General features: G+C 48.9%; 1 protein-coding gene across 1 annotated transcript in view; it reads left to right on the forward strand.

The window, feature by feature from the left end:
• AK7 (adenylate kinase 7) overlaps positions 1-26631 on the forward strand; it is a 91474-nt gene that overhangs the window by 63463 nt on the left and 1380 nt on the right. Inside the window, exons 12-17 of the mRNA XM_068254787.1 lie at positions 871-979; positions 6623-6751; positions 6836-6907; positions 8768-8965; positions 15815-16035; positions 17796-17954. Coding sequence (XP_068110888.1) covers positions 871-979; positions 6623-6751; positions 6836-6907; positions 8768-8965; positions 15815-16035; positions 17796-17954 — 888 coding nt within the window. The remainder of the gene's footprint in view (positions 1-870; positions 980-6622; positions 6752-6835; positions 6908-8767; positions 8966-15814; positions 16036-17795; positions 17955-26631) is intronic.

A 26631-nucleotide genomic window follows, 5' to 3' on the forward strand; every position in this document is an offset into this window, starting at 1 on the left:
TTCTCGGTGATCCCGGATCTCTCCTGCATGTCACCCAGCAGTGTCACCCGGCAATGTCACCAGGCAGCTGATGTCTGTGGGGGGTTGTTTATTAGGTCTGGAGATCGTCGTCGAAAACTGGGCAACATAATCCAACAACCATGGATTTTTTTTTACATTTTATTATTGGGCAACAAAAGTTTGTACCCCTTTACAAGGAGTTTGTATTGCAGCACCGCTGCATGAGTTGGACGCCAGGTGGTGTCGCTAGTAGTAAAATATCCGTAATTCAGATTACTGAGATTGTACTTTGTACTATGCACTAACCGGGAATCATTCACACTTGAACCCTGTGCTGTCAATGCCTAACCCTAAACCCTTATATAATACTTAACCCCAACCCCTCCTGTAGGTGCCTAACCCTGCCTCCCACCTCTTGATGCTTAATCCCGCCCCCTACCTCCTAATGCCTAACATAAACCCCCCTTCTAATGCCTAACCCCCCATAGGTGCCTAAATCCGTCCCCCCCCCCCCCACACACACACACACACTGTATACACACGCACACACACACTGTACACACACACACGCACACACTACACACACACACACCACACATACACACACACTACACACACGCACGCACTACACACACGCACACACCACATACACACTACACACACACACACACACACACACACTACACACGCACACACACGCACACACACTCTACACACACTCACGCACGCACACACACACTAAACACACACACACTACACACACTACACACATCTAAGCCCTTACTAAGATTTTGAGTTTTGGAAATGCCGCTAGTTTGGTCAGGTTTGGTTCACCATCACCTCTGTGCTCTCATATCTCTCTGCATGCAGGAAAGGCTACTGAAGTCTCCTCCGGAGGAGGAAGAGGAGGCAGAAGAGGGTCCAGAATCCTGGCAGGAGCTGCTGGACTCTGTGAAAGAGAACATGGAGCAGAATGGAGGTGAGTGCCCGGTGTTACCATAGAGGTAGGTGCCTGGGGTTGCCATGTAGCACTGAGCGTAATCAGAAATATAAAAGAGAGCACTGAGAGCCCAATATAGTGTAGTAAGTACTGGTTATAAAAGGAATATTGACAAAGCAAGTGTAGTTGTACTCACAAACATGGGTTACCTCTCAAGCAACCACTGTAAATGCAGGTGAGATTAATCCTGACCCCACTCAGGATTAACCTCTAGCCTACTGCGTCACGCCCATGGGCGTGGCCACGCCGGCAGCCTCAAAGGACCGCCTAATGCCGATCGGTGTAAAGTCCTGGGGCTCTGTTTTGCAGGAGATTGCGCACAGGCTGCGCACGTATCTCCTGCTTGGTGGGCTGAGTGGAGCTGTTAGACGGCAAAACCGATGTCTAATTACCCATACAGCGCTGCGATCTGCAGCAGCGCTGTACTGGTGACAGCTGTGTGACACGGCTGTCTCTTCCTGAGTCTCGGCGGTGATCGGTTGTCATAGGCAGAAGCCTATGACAGCTGATCACGGGGATTGACTGGCGGGGGGGAGGGAGGGGGGATATACACATAAAGAAACAGAAATTTTTTTATAAAAAAAACAAACACATGACAATAAATAAACAAACAAATATTTGGGGGGCAATCTGACCCCACTAACAGAGAGCTGTGTTGGTGGGGAGAAAAGGGGGGGATCACTTGTGTGCTGTGTTGTGCGACCCTGTAGCTTGGCCTTAAAGCTGCAGTGGCCTATTTTACAAAAAAAAAAGGCCTGGTCTTTTGGGGGTTTAACACTGTGGTCCGCAAGTAGTTAAAGAGAGTCTGAAGCGAGAATAAATCTCGCTTCAGACCTCATAGATAGCAGGGGCATGTGTGCCCCTGCTAAACCGCCGCAATTCCGCGGCTTACCGGGGGTCCCTGATCCCCCAAATCCCCTCCGTAATGTGGGGGAGCGCTTCCTGGTTGGGGCAGGGCTAACCGCCGCAGCCCTGCCCCACGCGCGTCTGTCAGCGCGTATCTCCGCCTCTCCCCCGCCCCTCTCAGTCTTCCTTCACTGAGAGGGGCGGGGGAGAGGCGGAGATCCGCCGCTGATAGACGCGACTGGAGGCAGGGCTGCAGCCGTTAGCCCTGCCTCCAGGAGCGACCAAGTCTGCGACCAAGTGTCGCAGTGGGGGGTTTGGGGGTCAAGGAACCCCCTGTTTAGCGGCGCTATTGCGGCGGTTTAGCAGGGGCACACATGCCCCTGCTAACTATGAGCTCTGAAGCGAGATTTATTCTCGCTTCAGAGTCTCTTTAAGAAGTTGCTCTCCGTAGATTAGGAAAAAAGGGGGGGTAACACCACTCCACCAGAAGTGGACTTATATAATGTTCATATAAACAAAGGCACAAGAAGGATAAAAATAGCTAAAAAGTTTAAAAATAGAGGAGGCAGTGGTGGAATTACCTCGTCCAAGTAGACAAAAGATATTGTTGATGTTTCAACAAATAAATTTTATTTGCACACTCCAGGTTCAGTACAACGCATTTCACAGGATTGAGCCTGCTTCCTCAGGCAATAAGGTGGAGCATATAACAAACGCAGGTCTAAATCAAAGCCAAGCGCCTGAGCTTAATCAGATTAAAAGTGCAATAGCACCAAAAAACGAGGAGAGACCTCCAAGTGTATACCATGGAAAATAGAAACTTCAATCTCTAAAAATAATCCATAACATTAAAAGGTCGCTCACATCAAGGTCCACGTTATATGGAGCCAATGTACAAATCACACATATGAAACACCACTGCTGTCCAGTCACCGTCCACCTCATCCGACTGGTTTCGCTTGTCCTCTTCGTCAAGAACACCACAGGAAATAGTACTGGAGCATTCAAGCATTTAGTTTCAGTGATTCCATAGATTTAAGCCTCGTACACACGTTAGATGGAATCTAGAAGGTGTACAGCGGCCCTCGATTTACCTTGATGCATCAGCTAGTGATCAGCCTGGCGGGCCGAGGGGATTGTCCTTCTACTAGCTGTGCCCACTCTATTGTTCACAACATCAGCCCTCCACTCCTCTCCATAGCAACGCAACCGGGAGGCTAGCGATGCTTTTGTACAACATTGGGCCAATCAATGATGAGCAAAAATGCCGATATTCTTTTCACATTAATTTTCCCAAAAATAATGTTAAGTTCGACTTTTGAGCGAAAATACCATCAAAAATCCTTTTGTAATACTTTGTGATTAATCGTGGTAAAAATAGCGATTTTTCGCATGTTCTTGAATTCTAAAATTCCATGTTTGATGCGAAAATTCTCGAGCAATACTGTTGGCTATGCGATGCAGTCCTGACACCTTCAGGTGACAGAAAATGTGTATGCACCTTAAAGGGAACCTAAACGGAGAAGGATATGGATTTTTCCTTTTAAAATAATCCCAGTTGCCTGAATCGCCTGCTGATCCTGTGTCCAGTGGCGTTCCTACCATAGGGCGGCATGGGGCGCCCCGCACCGGGTGTCGGGTGCCCCAGGGGGTGTCACCAAGGCCTCCCACAGAGGCCTGGGCACTATGCAGGCAGGACAGGAGGGGGAAGCAACCCGGAAAGGAGGGGTGGCGGGGAAAGCGGCGGGGAGGGGGGCCGGACCCCCCACCTCCCTCACCTGGGTCCCCTCCTTCTGGCGCTTCCCCCTCCTAATTAGCAGCAGCTTGATGAGCGGGCAGGAGCGGGCCTTACTCACCTACTTCCTGCGTTCCAGGCGATGGCGCATAGCGTCATCGTCACCTGACGCTGGTCTCCACCTTCTCCACCGCCCACTGTGCTTCCTGATTTGCGGAAGCACAGTGAGCGACAGAGAGACCAGCGTCACGTGAGGATAACGTTATGCGCCATCGCCTGGAGCAGGTGAGTAAGTCCTCCCCGCCCGCTTCGCTAAGCTGCTGGCTGCTGCTAATTAGGAGGGGGAAGCGCCGGAAGGAGGGGACCCCGCCACCCCACCTTCCAAGCTTCCCTCATACCGGGGGCACCTTGGCTACACCGGGGGCCACTATGCTACACCGGGGGCCACTATGCTACACCGGGGGGCACCTATGCTACACCGGGGGCACCTATGCTACACCGGGGGCCACTATGTGTACACCGGGGGCCACTATGTGTACACCGGGGGCCACTATGCTACACCGGGGGCCACTATGCTACACCGGGGGCCACTATGCTACACCGGGGGCCACTATGCTACACTGGGGGCCACTATGCTACACTGGGGGCCACTATGCTACACTGGGGGCCACTATGCTACACTGGGGGCCACTATGCTACACTGGGGGCCACTATGCTACACTGGGGGCCACTATGCTACACTGGGGGCCACTATGCTACACTGGGGGCCACTATGCTACACTGGGGGCCACTATGCTACACTGGGGGCCACTATGCTACACTGGGGGCACCTATGCTACACTGGGGGCCACTATGCTACACTGGGGGCACCTATGCTACACTGGGGGCACCTATGCTACACTGGGGGCACCTATGCTACACTGGGGGCACCTATGCTACACTGGGGGCACCTATGCTACACTGGGGGCCACTATGCTACACTGGGGCCACTATGCTACACTGGGGCCACTATGCTACACTAAACTATACTGGGGCCACTATGCTATACTGGGGCAACTATACTAGCTATACTGGGGCAGTGGCGGTGCCAGGGGGGTGGTTTGGGTGCTGAAGCACCCCCAGCGTGAACTGCTATTCGGCGTCTAATAGACGCTGTGTCAGTTCACTGACAGCAGCAGCCCGCAGCTCCAACAGCGGCAGAGCAGGGCTACAGTAAAATGGCGTCCGAAGCCCTGCTCTGGAGACGGAGTCTGCAATGCAGGGCTTCGAGCGCCATTTTCCCGTAGCCCTGCTCTCAGCGCGGGAGTTTCAGTTGCTGGCTGGCTGCAGAGGATCGTGAGAGCTGCGCGCCGGACGGAGGCCGGGACAGGAGGTCTGCTGCTGCTTCAGGTGAGTAAACTTTTATTTAATTTATATTAGCAGGTGTATCGACTGTTCTGGCCAGGTCTGCTACATGATTGAAGTGTTTTCTGGCCAGGTTGGCCACATGATTGCATATATTTTCTGGGCAAATCTGCCAACATGATTGCATGTATTTTCTGGGCAAATCTGCCGACATGATTGCATGTATTTTCTGGGCAAATCTGCCGACATGATTGCATGTATTTTCTGGGCAAATCTGCCGACATGATTGCATGTATTTTCTGGGCAAATCTGCCGACATGATTGCATGTATTTTCTGGGCAAATCTGCCGACATGATTGCATGTATTTTCAGGGCAAATCTGCCGACATGATTGCATGTATTTTCTGGGCAAATCTGCCGACATGATTGCATGTATTTTCTGGGCAAATCTGCCGACATGATTGCATGTATTTTCTGGGCAAATCTGCCGACATGATGGAACGTGTTTTTTGGGCAAATCTGCCGACATGATTGAACGTGTTTTTTGGGCAAATCTGCCGACATGATTGAACGTGTTTTTTGGGCAAATCTGCCGACATGATTGAACGTGTTTTTTGGGCAAATCTGCCGACGTGATTGAACGTGTTTTTTGGGCAAATCTGCCGACATGATTGAACTATTTTCTGGTCAAATCTGTTCACATTACGTGTATTTTCTTGAGAAAACCTGAACAATTATGTGAATTTTCTGGGGAAAGGCCCACTGTCTTTGTGTTGCACTTTTAAGGGGAACCCGAGGTGAGAATAATATTGGGCTGCAATATTTATCTCCTTTTAAGCAATACCAGCTGCCTGGCTGCTGTGCTGGTCCTCTGCATCTAATTCTTTCAACCATAGACCCTGAATAAGCATGCAGCAGGTCAGGGGTTTCTGACAATATTGTCAGAACTGACAAGATTAGCTGCATGGCTTGTTTCTGGTGTAATTCAGTTCACTACTGCAGCCAAATAGATCAGCAGGGCTGCCTATTGTTTAAAAGGAAATGAATATGGCAGCCTCCATATCACTCTTATCCCGGGTTCACTTTAAATTAGTTAGCTCTGCCCTCATCCGGTCATGGCCACGCCCATTTTTCGCCGCGGCGCGCAATGCGCGCCGCATGTTATAGCCGCACCCATTTTTTGTTAGCTATACTGGTGCCACTATACTATACTAAGGACAACTTTAGGGGGGGAGCGAGCCTACACCTGGCATTACCCGCCGTGTCACGTTTAGCATGCCACATTTGCTGTTTTTTGGTTTTTTTATGGGGGGGGGGGGGGGGTGTCTTTTTAATACCCAGCACCGGGTGTCAAATGCCCTAGGTACGCCACTGCCTGTGTCTCTAATACTTTTAGCCACAGCCCCTCAACAAGCATGCAGATCAGGTGCTCTGACTGAAGTCAGACTGGATTAGCTGCATGCTTGTTTCAGGGTGTGATTCAACCACTATTGCAGGCACAGAGATCAGCTGGACTGCCAGGCAACTGGTATTGTTTAACAGGAAACATCCATATCACTCTCAGTTAAGGTTCCCTTTAACGCTAGCTGTTCAGTGGGAGCGGGGCCCTCAGAACCAGGTATTATGTCTTTAATGAGCTGTGCATAAGATGACATCAGCTTGGACTGTGATTAGACTGATGGAGTGTGTGCATGCAGGGCGTCTGGACGACAGCTACGTCATCAGGTTCATGAAGGAGAGGCTGAAGTCTATGCCATGCCAGAACCAGGGCTACGTCCTTGACGGGTACCCCAAGACGTACGAGCAAGCCAAGGAACTCTTCAGCGGTAAGCTCCTCCCCCTTGTCAGTAGGCAGACTGCTGTAGGTGTCAGTATGAGGTGTGGAATAACCGCTGTTCCTGTGCTTTCAGCGGAAGACGGAGAGGAGGAGGAGGAGGAGAGCCGGAGTAAGGCGCCGCGCTTCGACAAGACCATCACTCCAGGTGCCGCATCACTATGACGGGACGTGGGGGAGGGGAGTGCCCTGTGCTGGACTGTTCCAGGCAAAGTGATTAGTAAAGAGGGACTCTAGTGAAAATAACCTCATGAATACAATCGCTTATTTTTTTTTTAATATTTACATTGAAGTTATTTAGTCAGTGTTTGCCCACTGTAAAAGATTTACATCCTGAAATGTACACAGGTGGCGACATCTTTCCTCTGCAGAATGATTGTGTATGGAGTTCCTAAGCCAGTACATAATATACCTTGTCTCCCAGAATGCTCTGATAGACTAATTCTGCCTAGGCTGTGACATCACTGGGAAGGCGGGGTTACATGCCAATATACAGCAATATATAAATATATATGAAGCGTTTCTGATGCTGAAACTAGGAAAATTAACATAAAAGTGGGAATCCTGAATAATATGTGTCACTACTGGGCCTCTTTAATACACAGCTGAAATGTGACTACTTAATCCTATGAAAGATCGGTAGAGTGATACATTACTCCGTATAAAGGCAGATTACAGGTAATAACCCCCCTGGCAGTATGATTACTTCCGGTTTTTAGGGCCTAAAAGTGGTGCAATTTTTCATAAGCTTTTAGACTGTAAAAAAACGAAAAAATGATACAGCTGGATAGATCTGCAGCAGCCCTGCACTTACCTGACCTGGATCCAATACTGTCTCCGTCCAGCGGGTGGCGGTCTACCCCTATAGTGAGAGGATCAGAGAGATCGAGAGCCTCAGAGGACGGGAAGAAGAATGGCTTGCCAGCATCTGGATCATGTGGAGGTGAGCTGCAAACGCCTATTGTGCAAAGACTGCATCACTCTCTGGCGGCTCCACCGAGTCAGGCTCGGGATAACGCTCTGAGCTGCAGATTTCCAGCCTGAGCCTGACTCGGGGGAGCCACTAAGGAGGTTAATACTAAAGAAAAATGACTTCCTGACTTCCAAATGTGTTGAACACTCACAGCAGCCCCTTGTATTGCAGTGCTAATAAAAGCAATAATGCCAAGGGTTATACAGATCTAGATACAAATGGAGCGCTCAATGGTGAAATAAGGGGTAACTTTATTCGCAAAGTGATGAAGGCGCAGAGCACCGAAACGCGTAATGAAGTTAGACGCATGCTGCCCACAGCCACGCCCACCCCCCCAGCGAGACGACATCCCGGTCCATCGGAGCTCACGCTGCTGGCCACAGCGCGTTGTCATCTGCCTGCCAGGGTTGGAAGCGGTTGGCTGTACCGCTGATATGCGAGAGTTCATCTTAATCTTGTGAGTACCTCATCACCTTGCGAATAAAGTTACCCCTTGTTATTTCACCATTGAGCGCTCCATTTGTATCTAGATCTGTTTACTCTGCCTTTTGAATAACGGAGCAGCATAGTGGAAAGAGTCAAGGAGGAAGAAGGGATCGTGAGAGTGTCTGTAGCTTCCAGGAAAGAGCGCAAGGATTTGTCTTTTAATGCCAAGGATTATGCCTGCTTAAAAACCTCAAGTAAAATCCAAGCTTTCAGTTGCTGCCCATAGCAAGCAGCAAACACACAGATGGTAACATAGTTCGCCGGTTTGGATCTTGAGCTGGTATCCTCCTGAGCACCGCCATATCCTGTGACTGTGAATGAAGCCTTGCCCTGACTCTGAGGACGGTCACTGCAGGCTGGTACATGGTGAGTCATTAGGAAGTAGTGCATCCAGCGGATCAGCAGTGCAGCCTGGAAACAGGGACCAGAACAGAAATAAAATCTGATAACGGGAATCTCTGCCTGACATCCAGTATAAGGTGTGACTGCAGCTCAGTCCATGCAGCAGAATGAGCTGTGTGTGATACTTGTTCCTTCCTTCTTTTACAGATTACGTTATTTCTCTGGATGCATCTGATGAATTCCTTAAAAATCGAGTGATTAATCTCCCGGAGAGCGTGGTGGCCGGAACACATTACAGCCAGGAGCGCTTCGTGCGCGCCCTCGCCATGTTCCGCGAACTCAACACCGAGGATGAAACCGTTCTCAACTACTTCGATGAGGCCGAAATTCATCCGCTACACATCGGTACGCCCAGCGAAATCTTTATATAGAGGCAGCTTCTGTATCGCACTATTACACTGTGCTCCCCTTAACGCTACACATCTGTACGCCCAGCATGAAATCTTTATATAAAGGCAGGCTTCTGTATCACACTATTACACTGCCCTCCCTTTACTGCTGCACATCGGTATGCCCAGCGAAATCTGTAAATAGAGGCAGGCTTCTGTATCGCACTATTACACCGCGCTCCCTTTACTGCTGCACATCGGTGCGCCCAGCGAAATCTGTATATAGAGGCAACTTCTGTATCGCACTATTACACTGCCCTCCCTTTACTGCTGCACATCTGTACGCCCAGCGAAATCTGTATATAGAGGCAGGCTTCTGTATCGCACTATTACACTGCCCTCCCTTTACTGCTGCACATCTGTACGCCCAGCGAAATCTGTATATAGAAGCAGCTTCTGTATCGCACTATTACACCGCGCTCCCTTTACTGCTGCACATCGGTGCGCCCAGCGAAATCTGTATATAGAGGCAACTTCTGTATCGCACTATTACACTGCCCTCCCTTTACTGCTGCACATCTGTACGCCCAGCGAAATCTGTATATAGAGGCAGGCTTCTGTATCGCACTATTACACTGCCCTCCCTTTACTGCTGCACATCTGTACGCCCAGCGAAATCTGTATATAGAGGCAGGCTTCTGTATCGCACTATTACACTGCCCTCCCTTTACTGCTGCACATCGGTACGCCCAGCGAAATCTGTATATAGAGGCAACTTCTGTATCGCACTATTACACTGCCCTCCCTTTACTGCTGCACATCGGTACGCCCAGCGAAATCTGTATATAGAGGCAACTTCTGTATCGCACTATTACACTGCCCTCTCTTTACTGCTGCACATCGGTACGCCCAGCGAAATCTGTATATAGAGGCAGCTTCTGTATCGCACTATTACACTGCCCTCTCTTTACTGCTGCACATCGGTACGCCCAGCGAAATCTGTATATAGAGGCAGCTTCTGTATTGCACTATTACACCGCGCTCCCCTTACTGCTACACATCAGTACGCCCAGCGAAATCTGTATATAGAGGCAGGCTTCAGTATCTCACTATTACACCGTGCCCCTTTACTGCTGCACATCAGAATCAGAATCGCTTTCATTTCGCCAAGCACGACTGAATCGTGCCCGGAATTGGGTTTGGCACATAGATACAGGGCATTACATAGAAACATAAGAGACATAGAACATGTTAGACATCACATCATTTCAAAGCATATGCATAGCACATTTACCCCAGCCATGTGAGTTGTAGGCAGAAGATCGGCCTGGAGGGGGCAGCCTAAGGGGGGAGAGAATAAGCAGCGTTTGTAGAGTTCAGAACTTTACGGCTGAGGGGAAGAAGCTATTTTTGTGTCTCGTGGTCTTAGTGGAGATGGACCGGTACCTCAGATACCTCCGCCCCCAGGGGAGCTGACTGAAAAACTGGTGGCCAGGGTGAGAGGGATCATTTGCAATCTTCAATGCTCTGGAGCGTAACCTGGCATTATAGAGGTGGTCTAGGTGTGTTCCCTATGACCCTTTCCGCTGACCTGATCACCCTCTGTAGTTTGCGTCTGTCGCTTTCGGTGGAGCCAGCATACCAGACAAGGATGGAGGAACAGAGGACGGATTCGATAGTTGCGGTATAGAAGTTCGTCAAGAGATTCTGTGACATGCCGAACTTCTTCAGTTGGCGGAGGAAGTAAAGCCTCTGCTGAGCTTTCCTCTGGGTGAAGACAGCGTTTTCCTTCCACTTCAGGGTGTTGGAGATGGTGGTGCCCAGGAGGCGGACACAGGACACTTTTTCCACCACCGTTCCTCCAATGTGCTGTGGGGGTGGAGTGGGGGCATGCTTCGGTATGCCCAGCATGAAATCTTTATATAAAGGCAGCTTCTGTATCGCACTATTACACCGTGTCCCCTTTACTGCTGCACATCGGTGCACCCAGCAAAATCTGTATATAGAGGCAACTTCTGTATCGCACTATTACACTGCCCTCCCTTTACTGCTGCACATCTGTACGCCCAGCGAAATCTGTATATAGAGGCAGGCTTCTGTATCGCACTATTACACCGTGCTCCCTTTACTGCTGCACATCGGTGCGCCCAGCGGAATCTGTATATAGAGCCAGCTTCTGTATCGCACTATTACACCGCGCCCCCTTTACTGCTGCACATCGGTGCGCCCAGCGAAATCTGTATATAGAGGCAGCTTCTGTATCGCACTATTACACCGCGCTCCCTTTACTGCTGCACATCGGTGTGCCCAGCGAAATCTGTATATAAAGGCAGCTTCTGTATCGCGCTATTACACCGCGCTCCCTTTACTGCTGCACATCGGTGCGCCCAGCGAAATCTGTATATAGAGGCAGCTTCTGTATCGCACTATTACACCGCGCCCCCTTTACTGCTGCACATCGGTGTGCCCAGCAAAATCTGTATATAAAGGCAGCTTCTGTATCGCGCTATTACACCGCGCTCCCCTTACCGCTACACATCTGTATGCTCATCAAAATCTGTATTTAAATGCATCCTTCTGTATCGCACTATTACACTGTGCTCCCCTTACCGCTACACATCGGTACACCCAGCTAAGTGCAGCATGAATCTGTACATAAAGGCAGGTTTCTGTATCGCACTATTACACCGCGCTTTCTTTACCGCTACACATTGGTACGCCCAGCAAAATACAGCATAAAATCTGTATATAAAGGCAGGTTCTGTATCGCACTATTACACTGCGCTTCCTTTACCTCTACACATCAGTACGCCCAGCAAAGTATAGCACAGAATCTGTATATAAAGGCAGCTTCTGTATCGCACTATTACACCGCGCTCCTTTTAGGGCTCGTTTCCACCATAGCGAATCCGCATGCAGCGCCGACATGCGGATTCGCTTGGTACATTGAAGTGGCCGGGGCTGTTTCCATATGTGCGGCGTGCGGGAGCGATTTGGCGGCGGGCCAAATCTGCACGACGGGACCCACCGAATTCGCCTGCGTCGGGAATCCGTGCGAATCGCCGCTAATGTATTTAATAGGAAAAACACATGCGTTTTTTACATGCGTTTTTACCCGCGATTCGCGTGCGATTTCGCACCTTTTTCAATGTTATTTTGCCCTGGCAGTGTCATGGTTAATTTCGCACGCGAAATCGCGGGTAAAAACGCAGGCGGAAACGCATCTGCATGCGTTTTTACAAGCGTCGGGATGCCGGCGAAATCGCGTCGCAACAGTGGAAACAAGCCCTTACCGCTAAACATCAGTACACCCAGCTAAGTACAGCATGAAATATGTGTATAAAGGCAGTCTTCTGTATCGCACTATAACCCATTGGTATGTCCAGCCAAGTACAGCATGGAATCTGTATATAAAGGCAGCTTCTGTATCGCACTATTATGCTGGGAATACACGGACAGTTTTTCCTTATCAATCGAGCCGCTGATGGCTCGACTGATAATTTCCGACAGGTCCGATCACCACGCGGATCAATTCGCCGCTCGATCCCTGCGGGCGGACAATGGACAGAATCGAGTGGAAGATAAGGAAGCGCCCGCGGGAATCGATCCGGGCGCACGCGGGGACACGCTGGCATTGAGCCAGCAGCTCGATCCGACGCGGAATTGCATCCGTGTATGCCCAGCATAACACCGCAAACAGAGTAAAACAGAAGCAAACAGATCCTTTGCAAAGGAATTAGTCAGTTTGTAACACATCTCTTCAGTCTGTTCCAATGAGCGGAATGCCAGTGTGTGTCCTGCAGGACTCCAGATCGGCCGGAATCAGCGGCTAGCTATGAGAATGGACAGTGACCGCTGTCACTAGGCTGGTCGCCGTGTACGTTTCCCCAGTTCTTACTCACCCGTCGCTGTCACAATCTCATTCCTCCGCTGCTGCTGGGCCGCTTGGTCCACCGCACAAGAGAAGCGCCAATATACGGATCTGAGCCCCATCAGGAGCATCAGGCCAATGAGAGCCATGGTTTGAGGGAGGATTCCCATTGGTCTCTTGCAGTCAGGGCCGGATTTACCATAAGGCACTATAGGCACGTGCCTACAGGCGCCTCATGATGGAAAAGGGGCTCATTCCCCTCCCCGAGCGCCTCCCTCCCTCCTTCCCTGTGCAGAGTCCTGATAAGAATGTAAATGAGAAGTTACTCACTCTGCTCTCTGCATTCTACTGCTGAGATCTCCCTTCAGCCAGAGGGCACCAATAACTACCTAATACTGAGGGTACCTCTGGCCACCTAATGCTTGGGGGGCACCTCTAGCTAATTAATACTGAGGATAGCTCTGGCTACCTAATACTAAGGGAAATGTTTATCAATGGAAGAAAGGTTAGGCAGGCTCTCAATGTAGCCCGTGGATTCAAAACTATTGTTAGCTGTAAAGTTGTCCCTCAGCAGGTGCTACGTGCTCTAGACTGTGTAGGGCAGTGTCATGGAACATCATACAAGAGAAAAGCTGGTCTGGCACTGTAGCTTTAATTGATATCAGCAAGCATACAATGGTGGAAACAGTGATGTGGCAAAGTAATACATATGTCTCACAAGTACTTATCGTGCTGCTGCTGAGGTGTAGGAGACGTCTGTGGGCGCCAGTGTGCACACAGGCCTCCGAAGAAGCAAGGCTCATTCCACAGCGAAACGGTCGTAAGGCTGTGCACCCACTGGCGCCCACAGACGTCTCCCCCACCTCAGCAGCAGCACGATAAGTACTTGTGAGACATATGTATTACTTTGCCACATCACTGTTTCCACCATTGTACGCTTGCTGATATCAATTAAAGCTACAGTGCCAAACCAGCTTTTCTCTTGTATGATGTTCCCTAATACTAAGGGACACCTGCAGCTGCCTAAAACAGGCAAGGGAAGTATGGGAGAAGTGACAGCTGGGACAGCCAGCACACTTGCGGTGCGGTTCGGCGGGGGTTGTAGATTCATGGAGGGCGGAGTCTAGGGTGCCAGGACATCTGTGCCTATAGGCTCCTGTGATGTAAATCCGGGCCTGCATGCATGGAGGGAGGAGTCTAGGGTGCCAGGACATCTGTGCCTATAGGCTCCTGTGAGGTAAATCCAGGCCTGCATGCATGGAGGGCGGAGTCTAGGGTGCCAGGACATCTGTGCCTATAGGCTCCTGTGAGGTAAATCCGGGCCTGCATGCATGGAGGGCGGAGTCTAGGGTGCCAGGACATCTGTGCCTATAGGCTCCTGTGAGGTAAATCCGGGCCTGCATGCATGGAGGGCGGAGTCTAGGGTGCCAGGACATCTGTGCCTATAGGCTCCTGTGATGTAAATCCGGGCCTGCATGCATGGAGGGAGGAGTCTAGGGTGCCAGGACATCTGTGCCTATAGGCTCCTGTGAGGTAAATCTGGGCCTGCATGCATGGAGGGCGGAGTCTAGGGTGCCAGGACATCTGTGCCTATAGGCTCCTGTGAGGTAAATCTGGGCCTGCATGCATGGAGGGCGGAGTCTAGGGTGCCAGGACATCTGTGCCTATAGGCTCCTGTGAGGTAAATCCGGGCCTGCATGCATGGAGGGCGGAGTCTAGGGTGCCAGGACATCTGTGCCTATAGGCTCCTGTGAGGTAAATCCGGGCCTGCATGCAATCTAGTGGGAGTCACAATGCTCCTGAGGTCCATATACCTCCATTTCTCCATTGGACCCGAGTGGCAATGGCCGGAGCAGCAGATGAATGTGACGCGTGTGCGGCTCTCTCCATGACTAAAACCGGAGCACATATGATACAACTGAAAATGTATTGTAAAGAACAACTACCGTGAAAAATACATACATGTAAATGTACATTTTTCTCATAGTAAAATGCACTGTAAATTACTTTTTCCCTATGTTGCTGTCACTTACAGTAGGCAGTAAAAATCTAACAGATCTGACAGGTTTTGGACTAGTTCGTCACCTCTTAAGGATTCTCAGGTATTTCTTTATCCACAAGAGCACTTACTGAACTGCAGTTGCTCCGTCCAACTGCAAGAATAGTGTGCAAACTAGGGAAATTGGCTGACATCTTTGTATAATCCTTTCCAGAGAGTGATTTTGTAAAGAATGAAGGTAATACTGAGATTGTCCCGGGGGAGATGGACTAGTCCAAAACCTGTCAGATCTGTCAGCTTTTCATTACCTACTGTAAATGACAGCAACATAGGAAAAAAGTCATTTAAAGAGGAACTTCAGCCTAAGCAAACATACTGTCATTAAGTTACATTAGTTATGTTAATGAAAATAGATAGGTAATATAATCTCTTACCCACCCTGTTTTAAAAGAAAAGGCAAATGTTTGATTTAATGATGGCAGACATCTTTTTGGTTTAAAGGAGGTGACAGGGAGCATGAGACACAGTTCCAACTGTCCTGTGTGCTGATCACCCCTCCCAGCTGCTAGGCAACCTGAATAACATAGGAAATCCCATCATGCTCTGCACAGCATCAGGGGAAAAATGCCCGGGCAGTTTTCTTTGATGGGGCGGAGCTTGGCTTCTGTGCAGCTAAAAATGAAGCTTGGGTAAGAAAAACAAAGTTCTGATGCTGTGAAACTGTTAAAGAAACACAAAGCCATTTCAGTGCTGCTGAGTAGATTTTTAGTCTGGAGGTTCACTTTAAAGTGTATTTCACTCTGGGAGATATGTACATTGTATATGTATGTGGTTTACCATTTACCATTTTTAACTATAACTTTAACTATAAAGTCTGTACAACAACCAGTTCATGTAAGTCCTGAGATCTTTGAGGGGGGCGGCTGTTGTCAGTCTCCCAGGAAAATGATCCACTGAACCCCGAAAATTATCACCCCAACTTTTTGTCCCCACAGATGTCTCCAAAGACGAGGATCCTCTGTACAGAGATGTCTTAAAGCAGATCAGGAAAGCTGTGGGAGAACCCCGAAACTACGGCTTGACTTCAGAAGAACAAGCAGAGATGGAGTTCAGAGAGGCGGAGCAAAGTCTCAGTCAGGAAGCCAGGAAGAAGGCGGAGTTAGAGCGCAGAGAGGCGGAGGAGGAGGCGGAGAGGGTGGCTCGCTGGGAGGAGTGGGTACGTTGGCTACAAGTATGCTTTATAACTTCTGGAAATATCCAATCCAGTCAGTCTTCTCCTCTTCTAACCAACCTCTGACACCAGAACAGCCGTCTGTACAATCGTCTCCTAACCCTACAAGCCATGTTTGCATAGTCGCTGGACCTGACCAAGCTTGGCTTTTCCCTTATGAAGCCAGACCGGGTCCATGCTACTGCACAGGCGCTGTGCGTTCGCACTCATTCGCATCGGGGAGCATGGCCGCAAAGTTCCAGGGGGTCCCCGCGTGTAGGAGGGGTCTGGAGAAGGACGAGGGAGGCTTCTGAAGGACCCAGAGGCGTCTCCTGAGGTTAATAGCTAACTTTTACAAAAGTCACAGGTTTGCTTTAAAGTGGAACTCCAGCATTCAAGACTTAGATTATGTTTGAAATGGATTATATTTGGGTATAATATAAACAACCTTCTGTTCTCTTCAACATTTTAGAATGTAACTGTAGGTAGAACCAGAGGTGCTAACCAGATTACACTAAAAACAGTTTAAGAAGAAGATAGCGGTGGACTTACCTCCCAATAGAAGACACAGCTTTTGTCAGAAAATTCCACATGCGTTTTGCGGGACACACCTGCTTCCTCAGGATGTATCTGAACTCAGGGGTACCCTCGGTGAGCTCGGCGTCTCCATCTGTGTAGAATGGCTGAGGTCTCACTGGAGGGATTACCATGGAGATGCAGTCTAGAGTGAATTTGGGTGATCCTGCAGTTCAGTCTTGTAGTGTTGCCCAGGGGGTGGTTTAGGTCTTCTAAGCATCGTCTATACCCAGAATAAATGTTGCCACAAAGTGATTTTTTTGTGAACGCTTCGGGTGACTGTTTACCTTTGAATCGGTGTACAGATGAGTTTATGGGCCCATTGTGCCTTATGGGGAGAGGTCGGTACACATGAGGGATTTCACTAGCTCTCAGCAGACACTTATAGAGGAAAAGGGGGAAAATAAATCCATACATTGCAAAGTGAGGAGTTACAAAATAGAAGAGAGATCAAGAAATGATCGATATTCACCATGTAATGTGTTCACATTGTTTGATCCACAATCAGCCTGCAGGTCATCATCTTTACTACTGGCAGACATGAAAAAAATTAGCACCAACTGCTGTTATCTATAACCACGCCCCCTAACAATGCGATAGGCTAAAAGGTTTTTTTATAGATGTGCATTTGTACAGAGGGAGATACCGCTTGCTTGGCAGATGGTAAAAGCTGCCATTATGTCCCACAATGCAACAGGGTTCACAGACCGGAAACTGTCAGAACCATGGTCATGACATCACATTGTGGGAGGGGTTTCACCACAATATCAGCCATACAGACATCCCTGATGATCTATTTAAGAAAAAGGTAAATATTTCTGGTGGGAAAGGGGGTATCAGCTGCTGATTGGGATGGAGTTCAGTCCTGGGTTACAGTTCCTCTTTACATATTAGTCAGCTGAGGATTCATTCAAGTTATTGGGCTGCAGAAGGGGAGGCCACCAATGTCTGGGGACACTTTACACAGGCCAGACTGTCATCTGAACACTCATGAATGTGTCTAGCCTGTGCAGCCAGCTTATGGATCGGGAGTTGTTAATATTTGTAAAACATGAGATCATTCATCACAGAGTACGTTTGGGTGAAACGCGGGAGCAGAAGGAGCAGCTATGATTGTATTCTTACTGTTTGGGCGGAGTTAAGCCCACCGTTATTCCATGTGAAGGTCTCACCTCTCGGTTATATTACAGAACAGCCGCCTGGAAGAGGTAAAGAACCAAGAACGGGAGTTACTGGAGGCCCAGTCTGTGCCTTTGAGGAATTATCTCATGAAGAACGTCATGCCGACCCTGATCCAGGGGCTGAACGAATGCTGTAAGGCTCGCCCCGATGACCCCGTGGATTTCCTGGTAAGAGGGGCTGGTGGAGGCTTCGCTTGTGAAGATTGGCCATGATTGGCTGTATCAAGTTCTTTCACATATAATTCATCAAATAACTGGCACTTTTCTGGGTAAACTTACGGTCATGGGTTAGTGCCCAGGTGTCAAACTCGAGGCCCGCGGGCTGAATGCGGCCCTCCTTGCCATTTTATGTGGCCCTCCAGACAGGGGCGTAACTAGAAATCACTGGGCCCCCTGCGAAAATTTGGATGCCCCCCCCCCCCCCCCATAGGTACCAAATAATTGTAATGGGGCAGCGTTTCACCATAAAATAATCATAATGCACCAGAAATTCATCGTAAAGTGGGCAGCATTTCACCAGAAATTAATCGTAAATTGGGCAGCATTTCACCGTAAAATAATCGTAAAGTGGGCAGCATTTCACCAGAAATTAATCGTAAAGTGGGCAGGATTTCATCATAAAATAATTGTAAAGTGGGCAGCGTTTCACCAGAAATTGTCAAGTGGGCAGCATTTCACCATTAAATAATCGTAAAGTGGGCAGCATTTCACCATAAACTAATCGTAAAGTGGGCAGTATTTCGGCATAAAATAATCGTAAAGTGGGCAGCATTTCACCATAAAATAATCGTAAAGTGGGCAGCATTTCAGCATAAAATAATCGTAAAGTGGGCAGCATTTCACCATAAACTAATCGTAAAGTGGGCAGCAGCAGCAGAAAATCGCAATGTGGGCAGCATTCACCAGAAAATTGTACAGTGGGCAGCAGTCATCAGAAAATCGCAATGTGGGCAGCATTCACTAGAACATCGTACAGTGGGCAGCAGTCACCAGAAAATCGCAATGTGGGCAGTGTTCACCAGCAGGGATGGTCGTAGTCAGCCAACTTCGCTACACTGGAACTAGGCGTAGTTTTACGCAATTACGCATCGCCAAACTACTGCTTCGAAATCAAATATTCGCTTCGTATGCATTTCGTAGACTACGCGTTAAATTACGCAATTACGCGTAGTGCGAAGCGTAGTGTATGCGGATGCTTATGCCCGCATGCAGAAAATTTTACGCATTAATTCCTCTTTAAATGCTTATACCGGGAACTCTTCTATGCGTAACTAGAAATCACTGGGCCCCCTGCGAAAATTTGGATGGGGCCCCCCCCCATAGGTACCAAATAATTGTAATGGGGCAGCGTTTCACCAGAAAATAATCATAATGCACCAGAAATTCATCGTAAAGTGGGCAGCATTTCACCAGAAATTAATCGTAAATTGGGCAGCATTTCACTGTAAAATAATCGTAAAGTGGGCAGCATTTCACCAGAAATTAATCGTAAAGTGGGCAGGATTTCATCATAAAATAATTGTAAAGTGGGCAGCGTTTCTCCAGAAATTAATTGTCAAGTGGACAGCATTTCACCATTAAATAATCGTAAAGTGGGCAGCATTTCACCATAAACTAATCGTAAAGTGGGCAGCATTTCACCATAAAATAATCGTAAAGTGGGCAGTATTTCGGCATAAAATAATCGTAAAGTGCGCAGCATTTCACCATAAACTAATCGTAAAGTGGGCAGCAGCACCAGAAAATCGCAATGTGGGCAGCATTCACCAGAAAATTGTACAGTGGGCAGCAGTCATCAGAAAATCGCAATGTGGGCAGCATTCACTAGAACATCGTACAGTGGGCAGCAGTCACCAGAAAATCGCAATGTGGGCAGGGTTCACCAGCAGGGATGGTCGTAGTCAGCCAACTTCGCTACACTGGAACTAGGCGTAGTTTTACGCAATTACGCTTCGCCAAACTACTGCTTCAAAATCAAATATTCGCTTCGTATGCATTTCGTAGACTACGCGTTAAAATACGCGTAGTGCGAAGCGTAGTGTATGCGGAAGCTTATGCCCGCATGCAGAAAATTTTACGCATTAATTCCAGCAGCGTTTCACCATAAAATAATCATAATGCACCAGAAATTCATCGTAAAGTGGGCAGCATTTCACCAGAAATTAATCGTAAATTGGGCAGCATTTCACAATAAAATAATCGTAAAGTGGGCAGCATTTCACCAGAAATTAATCGTAAAGTGGGCAGGATTTCATCATAAAATAATTGTAAAGTGGGCAGCGTTTCTCCAGAAATTAATTGTCAAGTGGGCAGCATTTCACAATTAAATAATCGTAAAGTGGGCAGCATTTCACCATAAACTAATCGTAAAGTGGGCAGCATTTCACCATAAAATAATCGTAAAGTGGGCAGTATTTCGACATAAAATAATCGTAAAGTGGGCAGCATTTCACCATAAACTAATCGTAAAGTGGGCAGCAGCAGCAGAAAATCGCAATGTGGGCAGCATTCACCAGAAAATTGTACAGTGGGCAGCAGTCATCAGAAAATCGCAATGTGGGCAGCATTCACTAGAACATCGTACAGTGGGCAGCAGTCACCAGAAAATCGCAATGTGGGCAGTGTTCACCAGCAGGGATGGTCATAGTCAACCAACTTCGCTACACTGGAACTAGGCGTAGTTTTACGCAATTACGCTTCGCCAAACTACTGCTTCGAAATCAAATATTCGCTTCGTATGCATTTTGTAGACTACGCGGTAAATTACGCAATTACGCGTTGTGCGAAGCGTAGTGTATGCGGATGCTTATGCCCGCATGCAGAACATTTTACGCATTAATTCCTCTTTAAATGCTTATACCGGGAACTCTTCTATGCGTAACTAGAAATCACTGGGCCCCCTGCGAAAATTTGGATGGGCCCCCCCCCCCCATAGGTACCAAATAATTGTAATGGGGCAGTGTTTCACCATAAAATAATCATAATGCACCAGAAATTCATCATAAAGTGGGCAGCATTTCACCAGAAATTAATCGTAAATTGGGCAGCATTTCACCGTAAAATAATCGTAAAGTGGGCAGCATTTCACCAGAAATTAATCGTAAAGTGGGCAGGATTTCATCATAAAATAATTGTAAAGTGGGCAGCGTTTCTCCAGAAATTAATTGTCAAGTGGGCAGCATTTCACCATTAAATAATTGTAAAGTGGGCAGCATTTCACCATACACTAATCTTAAAGTGGGCAGCATTTCACCATACACTAATCTTAAAGTGGGCAGCATTTCACCATAAAATAATCGTAAAGTGGGCAGCAGCACCAGAAAATCGCAATGTGGGCAGCATTCACCAGAAAATTGTACAGTGGGCAGCAGTCATCAGAAAATCGCAATGTGGGCAGCAGTCACTAGAACATCGTACAGTGGGCAGCAGTCACCAGAAAATCGCAATGTGGGCAGTGTTCACCAGCAGGGATGGTCGTAGTCAGCCAACTTCGCTACGCTGGAACTAGGCGTAGTTTTACGCAATTACGCTTCGCCAAACTACTGCTTCGAAATCAAATATTCGCTTCGTATGCATTTCGTAGACTACGCGTTAAATTACGCAATCACGCGTAGTGCGAAGCGTAGTGTATGCGGATGCTTATGCCCGTATGCAGAAAATTTTACGCATGAATTTCTCTTTAAATGCTTATACCGGGAACTCTTCTATGTGTACATTCCCCTTTCCAATGCGTAAATTTGTAAGCATACAATCGCACGCGGAAAATTAGACGCGAGTAACGCATTCGTAGTTCACTACGCAATACACATGTTAACTACACATAGTGGGTGTAAGCTACGCGTATCGGTACTTCGCTACGCGTAAATTCGTAAGCGTACTTTTGAAACTTCACCTACGAACTACGATGCGTAGATGCGAACTACGATGCGTAAATTCGCACTGGCATAGTTTCTGCTCATCCCTGTTCACCAGAAAATCGTACAGTGGGCAGCGTTCACCAGAAAATCATACAGTGGGCAGCAGGCACCAGAAAATTGTACAGTGGGCAGCAGTCACCAGAAAATTGTACAGTGGGCAGCAGTCACCAGAAAATCGTACAGTGGGCAGCAGTCACCATAAAAATCGCAATGTGGGTCTGGGCAGCAGTCACCAGAAAATCGCAATGTGGGCAGCAGTCACCAGAAAATCGCAATGTGGGCAGCAGGCACCAGAAAATCGCAATGTGGGCAGCAGGCACCAGAAAATCGCAGTGTGGGTAGCAGTTACCAGAAAATCGCAATGTGGGCAGCAGTCACCAGAAAATCGCAATGTGGGCAGCAGGCACCAGAAAATCGCAATGTGGGTAGCAGTTACCAGAAAATCGCAATGTGGGTAGCAGTTACCAGAAAATCACAATGTGGGCAGCAGTCACCAGAAAAACGCAATGTGGGCAGCAGTCACCAGAAAATCGCAATGTGGGCAGCAGGCACCAGAAAAACGCAATGTGGGTAGCAGTTACCAGAAAATCACAATGTGGGCAGCAGGCACCAGAAAAACGCAATGTGGTCAGCAGGCACCAGAAAATCACAATGTGGGCAGCAGTCAACAGAAAATAGTACAGTGGGCAGCACCTGTAAGAAAAAAAAAACAAAAAACAATTCACGCAGCTGCCTGGCAGAAGTCTCCTCTCCTGGCCTCAGATCCCCCGACGATACTCCTGCAGCACATCTCCCGCGCTGACAGGCAGAGTGCAGGGCTACGGCAAGATGGTTCCCGAAGCCCTGTACAGGAGACACAAATAGTCGCCAGAGCAGGGCTTCGGCAGCCATCTTGCCGTAGCCCTGCTCTGCCTCCCGGGAGACTGCGGCTGCGGGGAATGAACTGGCTGGGCGTCTATTAGATGCTGCGGCCAGTTCCACACCTGGCTGGGGGGTCCTAGAATCGGGCGGGCGGCAGCGCTCCCCGACCCCCCCCCCCCCCCGCACATGGCTGGAGGGCCCCGGAGCGGCCCCGGGCACCCCTGCGGCTGAGGGGGTCGCATCCCCGGTGGCTACGCAGGTGCCTCCAGAGTTTCCAATGTCCATCACTGTAAGCAGTAACAGAATGACAGCACATGCCTTCCCCTCCAGAGGAGCCCACCGGTGGCAGTGCTCTTAGCTGAAACATTGTCAGTGTCAGCCCAGGTGCAGAAACCACCCACATGACCCTGCAGCATATTTATCATGGGGACCCCTCCTGGGATCCAAACTCCCCTTGTGGCTGGTACAACACGCACATCGACACACTACTACCCCTCAACACCCTCTCCTCACCGTGCAAAGAAGCCTAGCGCAGCAGTACAATACTTACCTTCTCCAACGATGCGTCGTGTCTCTTCTGTTCATCCCAGCAGCTGCACGCTCTGTACGTCCATACCTCCAGCTCCCAATCATGCCTCAGGAGCCAGAGGTATGCAGCACAGAGTCTGATCACATGACATGCCTCAGGAGCCAGAGATATACAACATAAGGTATGACACTGTCACATGATCAGAGGAGAGGAGACCTGAAGCAGGTAAATATTAAACTGCTCCACTGTGCTACTCCGCAGAAGGGGGAGGCAGGGCCGGATTTAGGCCATGGCCTAGGGCACCACAGCAGCAAGGGCACCAAAGCAGCAGGCTAAACTGGTGCAGCATTTGAAAGCTTGCAAATGCTGCAATGCAATGAGATCAGGCGAGTGCCTGACTGCGGTACTCTGCTGCCATATAGTTCCAGGACACTGTACATTGGTTTGCCATGCAAAAAACTACTTTGATGTGAACCAGAACAGGATCATGCACAAGACAACCTAGGTAGGTGCCTGGGGCCTAGCAGAGGTCAAGGGGCCCTTCTACCACCTCCTTTACCCCTTTCTCACCTCAGCTTATTAAAAGGACCAGCAGGAGGACATAAAGCTACTGCTGTACTTGACTACGGCCTCATAGTGTAACTATGACAATAACTCTTCAATAGCATTTTCAGGACAGAGGCTGATTTTTTAAGACTCAAATACTGAATTATAAGTCCTATAGTTGCCTAGAACAGCTTTATTTTAGACTAAAGTCTGACTCTATAATCCTTTCCATTTTTGCTCCAAGTTTATATACTTACCTTGATGAATCCGGCCCCTTCCCCTGAGTATTTTTCATGGGGAGCTGCAATGGCACAAACATTCTGCAGGGAGCTGTGAGCTATTTGAAGAGCTGTGTCTGTATTGGCACATGGTAGATTTCTGAACTCTGCTGCCATCTACTGGACAAAATGGGTATCTCACAGGTCTTTCCTGACACTATGGCTATCATTCATAAAAGTGCTGTCGGTAACTATAATCCGTGCAGGAAAATACCGCTGTCGGTATTTCAGCCTCCTGGGTGGTCATTCATAAAAAAGTTGCCTGTTGCGATAGGAGTGCGGAGATATCCCGCTGTAGGCTGTCGGTAGGCATGCAGAAACAGGAGAAGCTGGCCGAGTCCCTCCTTGCGCTGTTCTCTCTGCTGCTGCTTGGGAGGTCTGTCCCATTCACTTACATGTACTCCGCATGCTTATCGCTACATCCAGGGGAGCGGTAATCCCCGTCCGCATACCGCTTGCGTAAAGTTTTATGAATTGACATTTTGTTACATTTCCGCATGGAATCACCGCACAAGGCGGTGATTTACCGCTCTGCTCGGAAAAGTCAGCTTCGCAAGCGGAAACAGCCTTTATGAATACACATTTTGCTCAGTGCTCGGTAAAGTCGGCTATTTTTAGCATTTCCGCATGCAGGAACACTTTATGAATGGTAGCCTATGAGTGAAGATTATTACTTACGGTATTTATTTATAAAGAGGAGCTAACATATTTCTGAGCCCTGTACAATATATTGGGGGGGGGGGGGGGGCATTACAGCATTAGACAATGTTACACAGGGACTTTTGATAAACAATAGTGCACACAGGATAGTGATGTCACAATAATCGATGGTGCGCAGATTGCAAAGTAGGGATATACGTAGAACAGTCACTAAGGCAGTGCACACCAAAAACCGCTAGCGTATCTGCAAACGCTAGAGGTTTATGGAGCTGTTTTTCAGTGCGATTCTAGGCATGTAGAGAGGTTTCCTAAACATACCTAGCGGTTTTGGAGCGTTTTTGTGTAGCAGATTTCAAATATTGTTACAGTAAAGCTGTTACTGAACAGCTCCTGTAACAAAACGCCTGGAAAGCCGCTCTGATCTGGCGTTTCTCAGAGCAGTTTTCCACTTTCCTATACTTTATATTGAGGCAGAAACGCCTCAGAAATCTAAATAATGCTGCAGCCCGGGAGTTTGCGTTTGGGGAAAAACGAGCCGCTCCGGTGTGCACCATCCCATTCACTTTCATTAGCCAAGCAGTTTTCAGCTCGCAAGCGTTTTTAAAAAACGCTCAGAACCGCTCTTGGGGCTTGATTCACAAAGCCGTGCTAACTTTGCTCACGGTTGTGCTAGCGTTTTGCGCGCTATGATGCGCGTAACTGTTTCCACACGCAATTGCGAAGTTTCGTGTGCAATCGCCTCCGTTTTCGAGTGAAAATTCGTGTTTGAGTGGGAAAATTCACGTTATAGCGCGACCGTGATAAGTTATCACAGCTTTGTGAATCAAGACCTTGGTGTGCACCAGCCCTGAGTCTGTATGGTGGGGGAGAAGAGCGCTCGGGGAGGAGGGCCTTGCCAAATAGGCTTACAATCTAATCGTTGGTGGAGATAGGTAATAAATACTGTTTTCACAATCTTGTGAGGTTTACCTACTTCCAGGGTCTCTGCATCATGTGATACAGAATAACCAATGGCGAGGGGAAAGCATGGATTCAACCAGTGGCGTAGCAATAGGGGATGCAGAGGTTGCAACTGCATTGGAGCCCACTGGGGGTCCTCCTTCATCCATCTTATTAGCTTTTTTTATTGGTGCTATACAAATCATTAACACCTCTATATGTGCATAGTGATAATCCTTAACAATCTATTTTCTTAATCTGATTACACTTCTCTGACACTGCAGCTGTCCCCTCCCCTGCTTACACCTCTCTGACACTGCTGCTGTCCCCTCCCCTGCTTACACCTCTCTGACACTGCAGCTGTCCCCTCCCCTGCTTACACCTCTCTGACACTGCTGCTGTCCCCTCCTCTGCTTACACCTCTCTGCCACTGCAGCTGTCCCCTCCCCTGCTTACACCTCTCTGACACTGCAGCTGTCCCCTCCCCTGCTTACACCTCTGACACTGCAGCTGTCTCCTCCCCCGCTTACACCACTCTGACACTGCAGCTGTCTCCTCCCCCGCTTACACCTCTCTGACACTGCAGCTGTCCCCTCCCCTGCTTACACCTCTCTGACACTACGGCTGTCCCCTCCCCTGCTTACACCTCTCTGACACTGCGGCTGTCCCCTCCCCTGCTTACACCTCTCTGACACTGCAGCTGTCTCCTCCCCCGCTTACACCTCTCTGACACTGCAGCTGTCCCCTCCCCTGCTTACACCTCTCTGACACTGCAGCTGTCCCCTCCCCTGCTTACACCTCTCTGACACTGCTGCTGTCCCCTCCCCTGCTTTCACCTCTCTGACACTGCAGCTGTCCCCTCCCCTGCTTACACCTCTCTGACACTGCAGCTGTCCTCTCCCCTGCTTACACCTCTCTGACTCTGCAGCTGTCCCCTCCCCTGCTTACACCTCTGACACTGCAGCTGTCCCCTCCCTTGCTTACACCTCTCTGACACTGCAGCTGTCCTCTCCCCTGCTTACACCTCTGACACTGCGGCTGCCCCCTCCCCTGCTTACACCTCTCTGACACTGCAGCTGTCTCCTCCCCCGCTTACACCTCTCTGATACTGCAGC

This window comes from Hyperolius riggenbachi, chromosome 9 (genome assembly GCF_040937935.1).
Source record: "Hyperolius riggenbachi isolate aHypRig1 chromosome 9, aHypRig1.pri, whole genome shotgun sequence".
Classification (NCBI taxonomy): Eukaryota; Metazoa; Chordata; class Amphibia; order Anura; family Hyperoliidae; genus Hyperolius; species Hyperolius riggenbachi.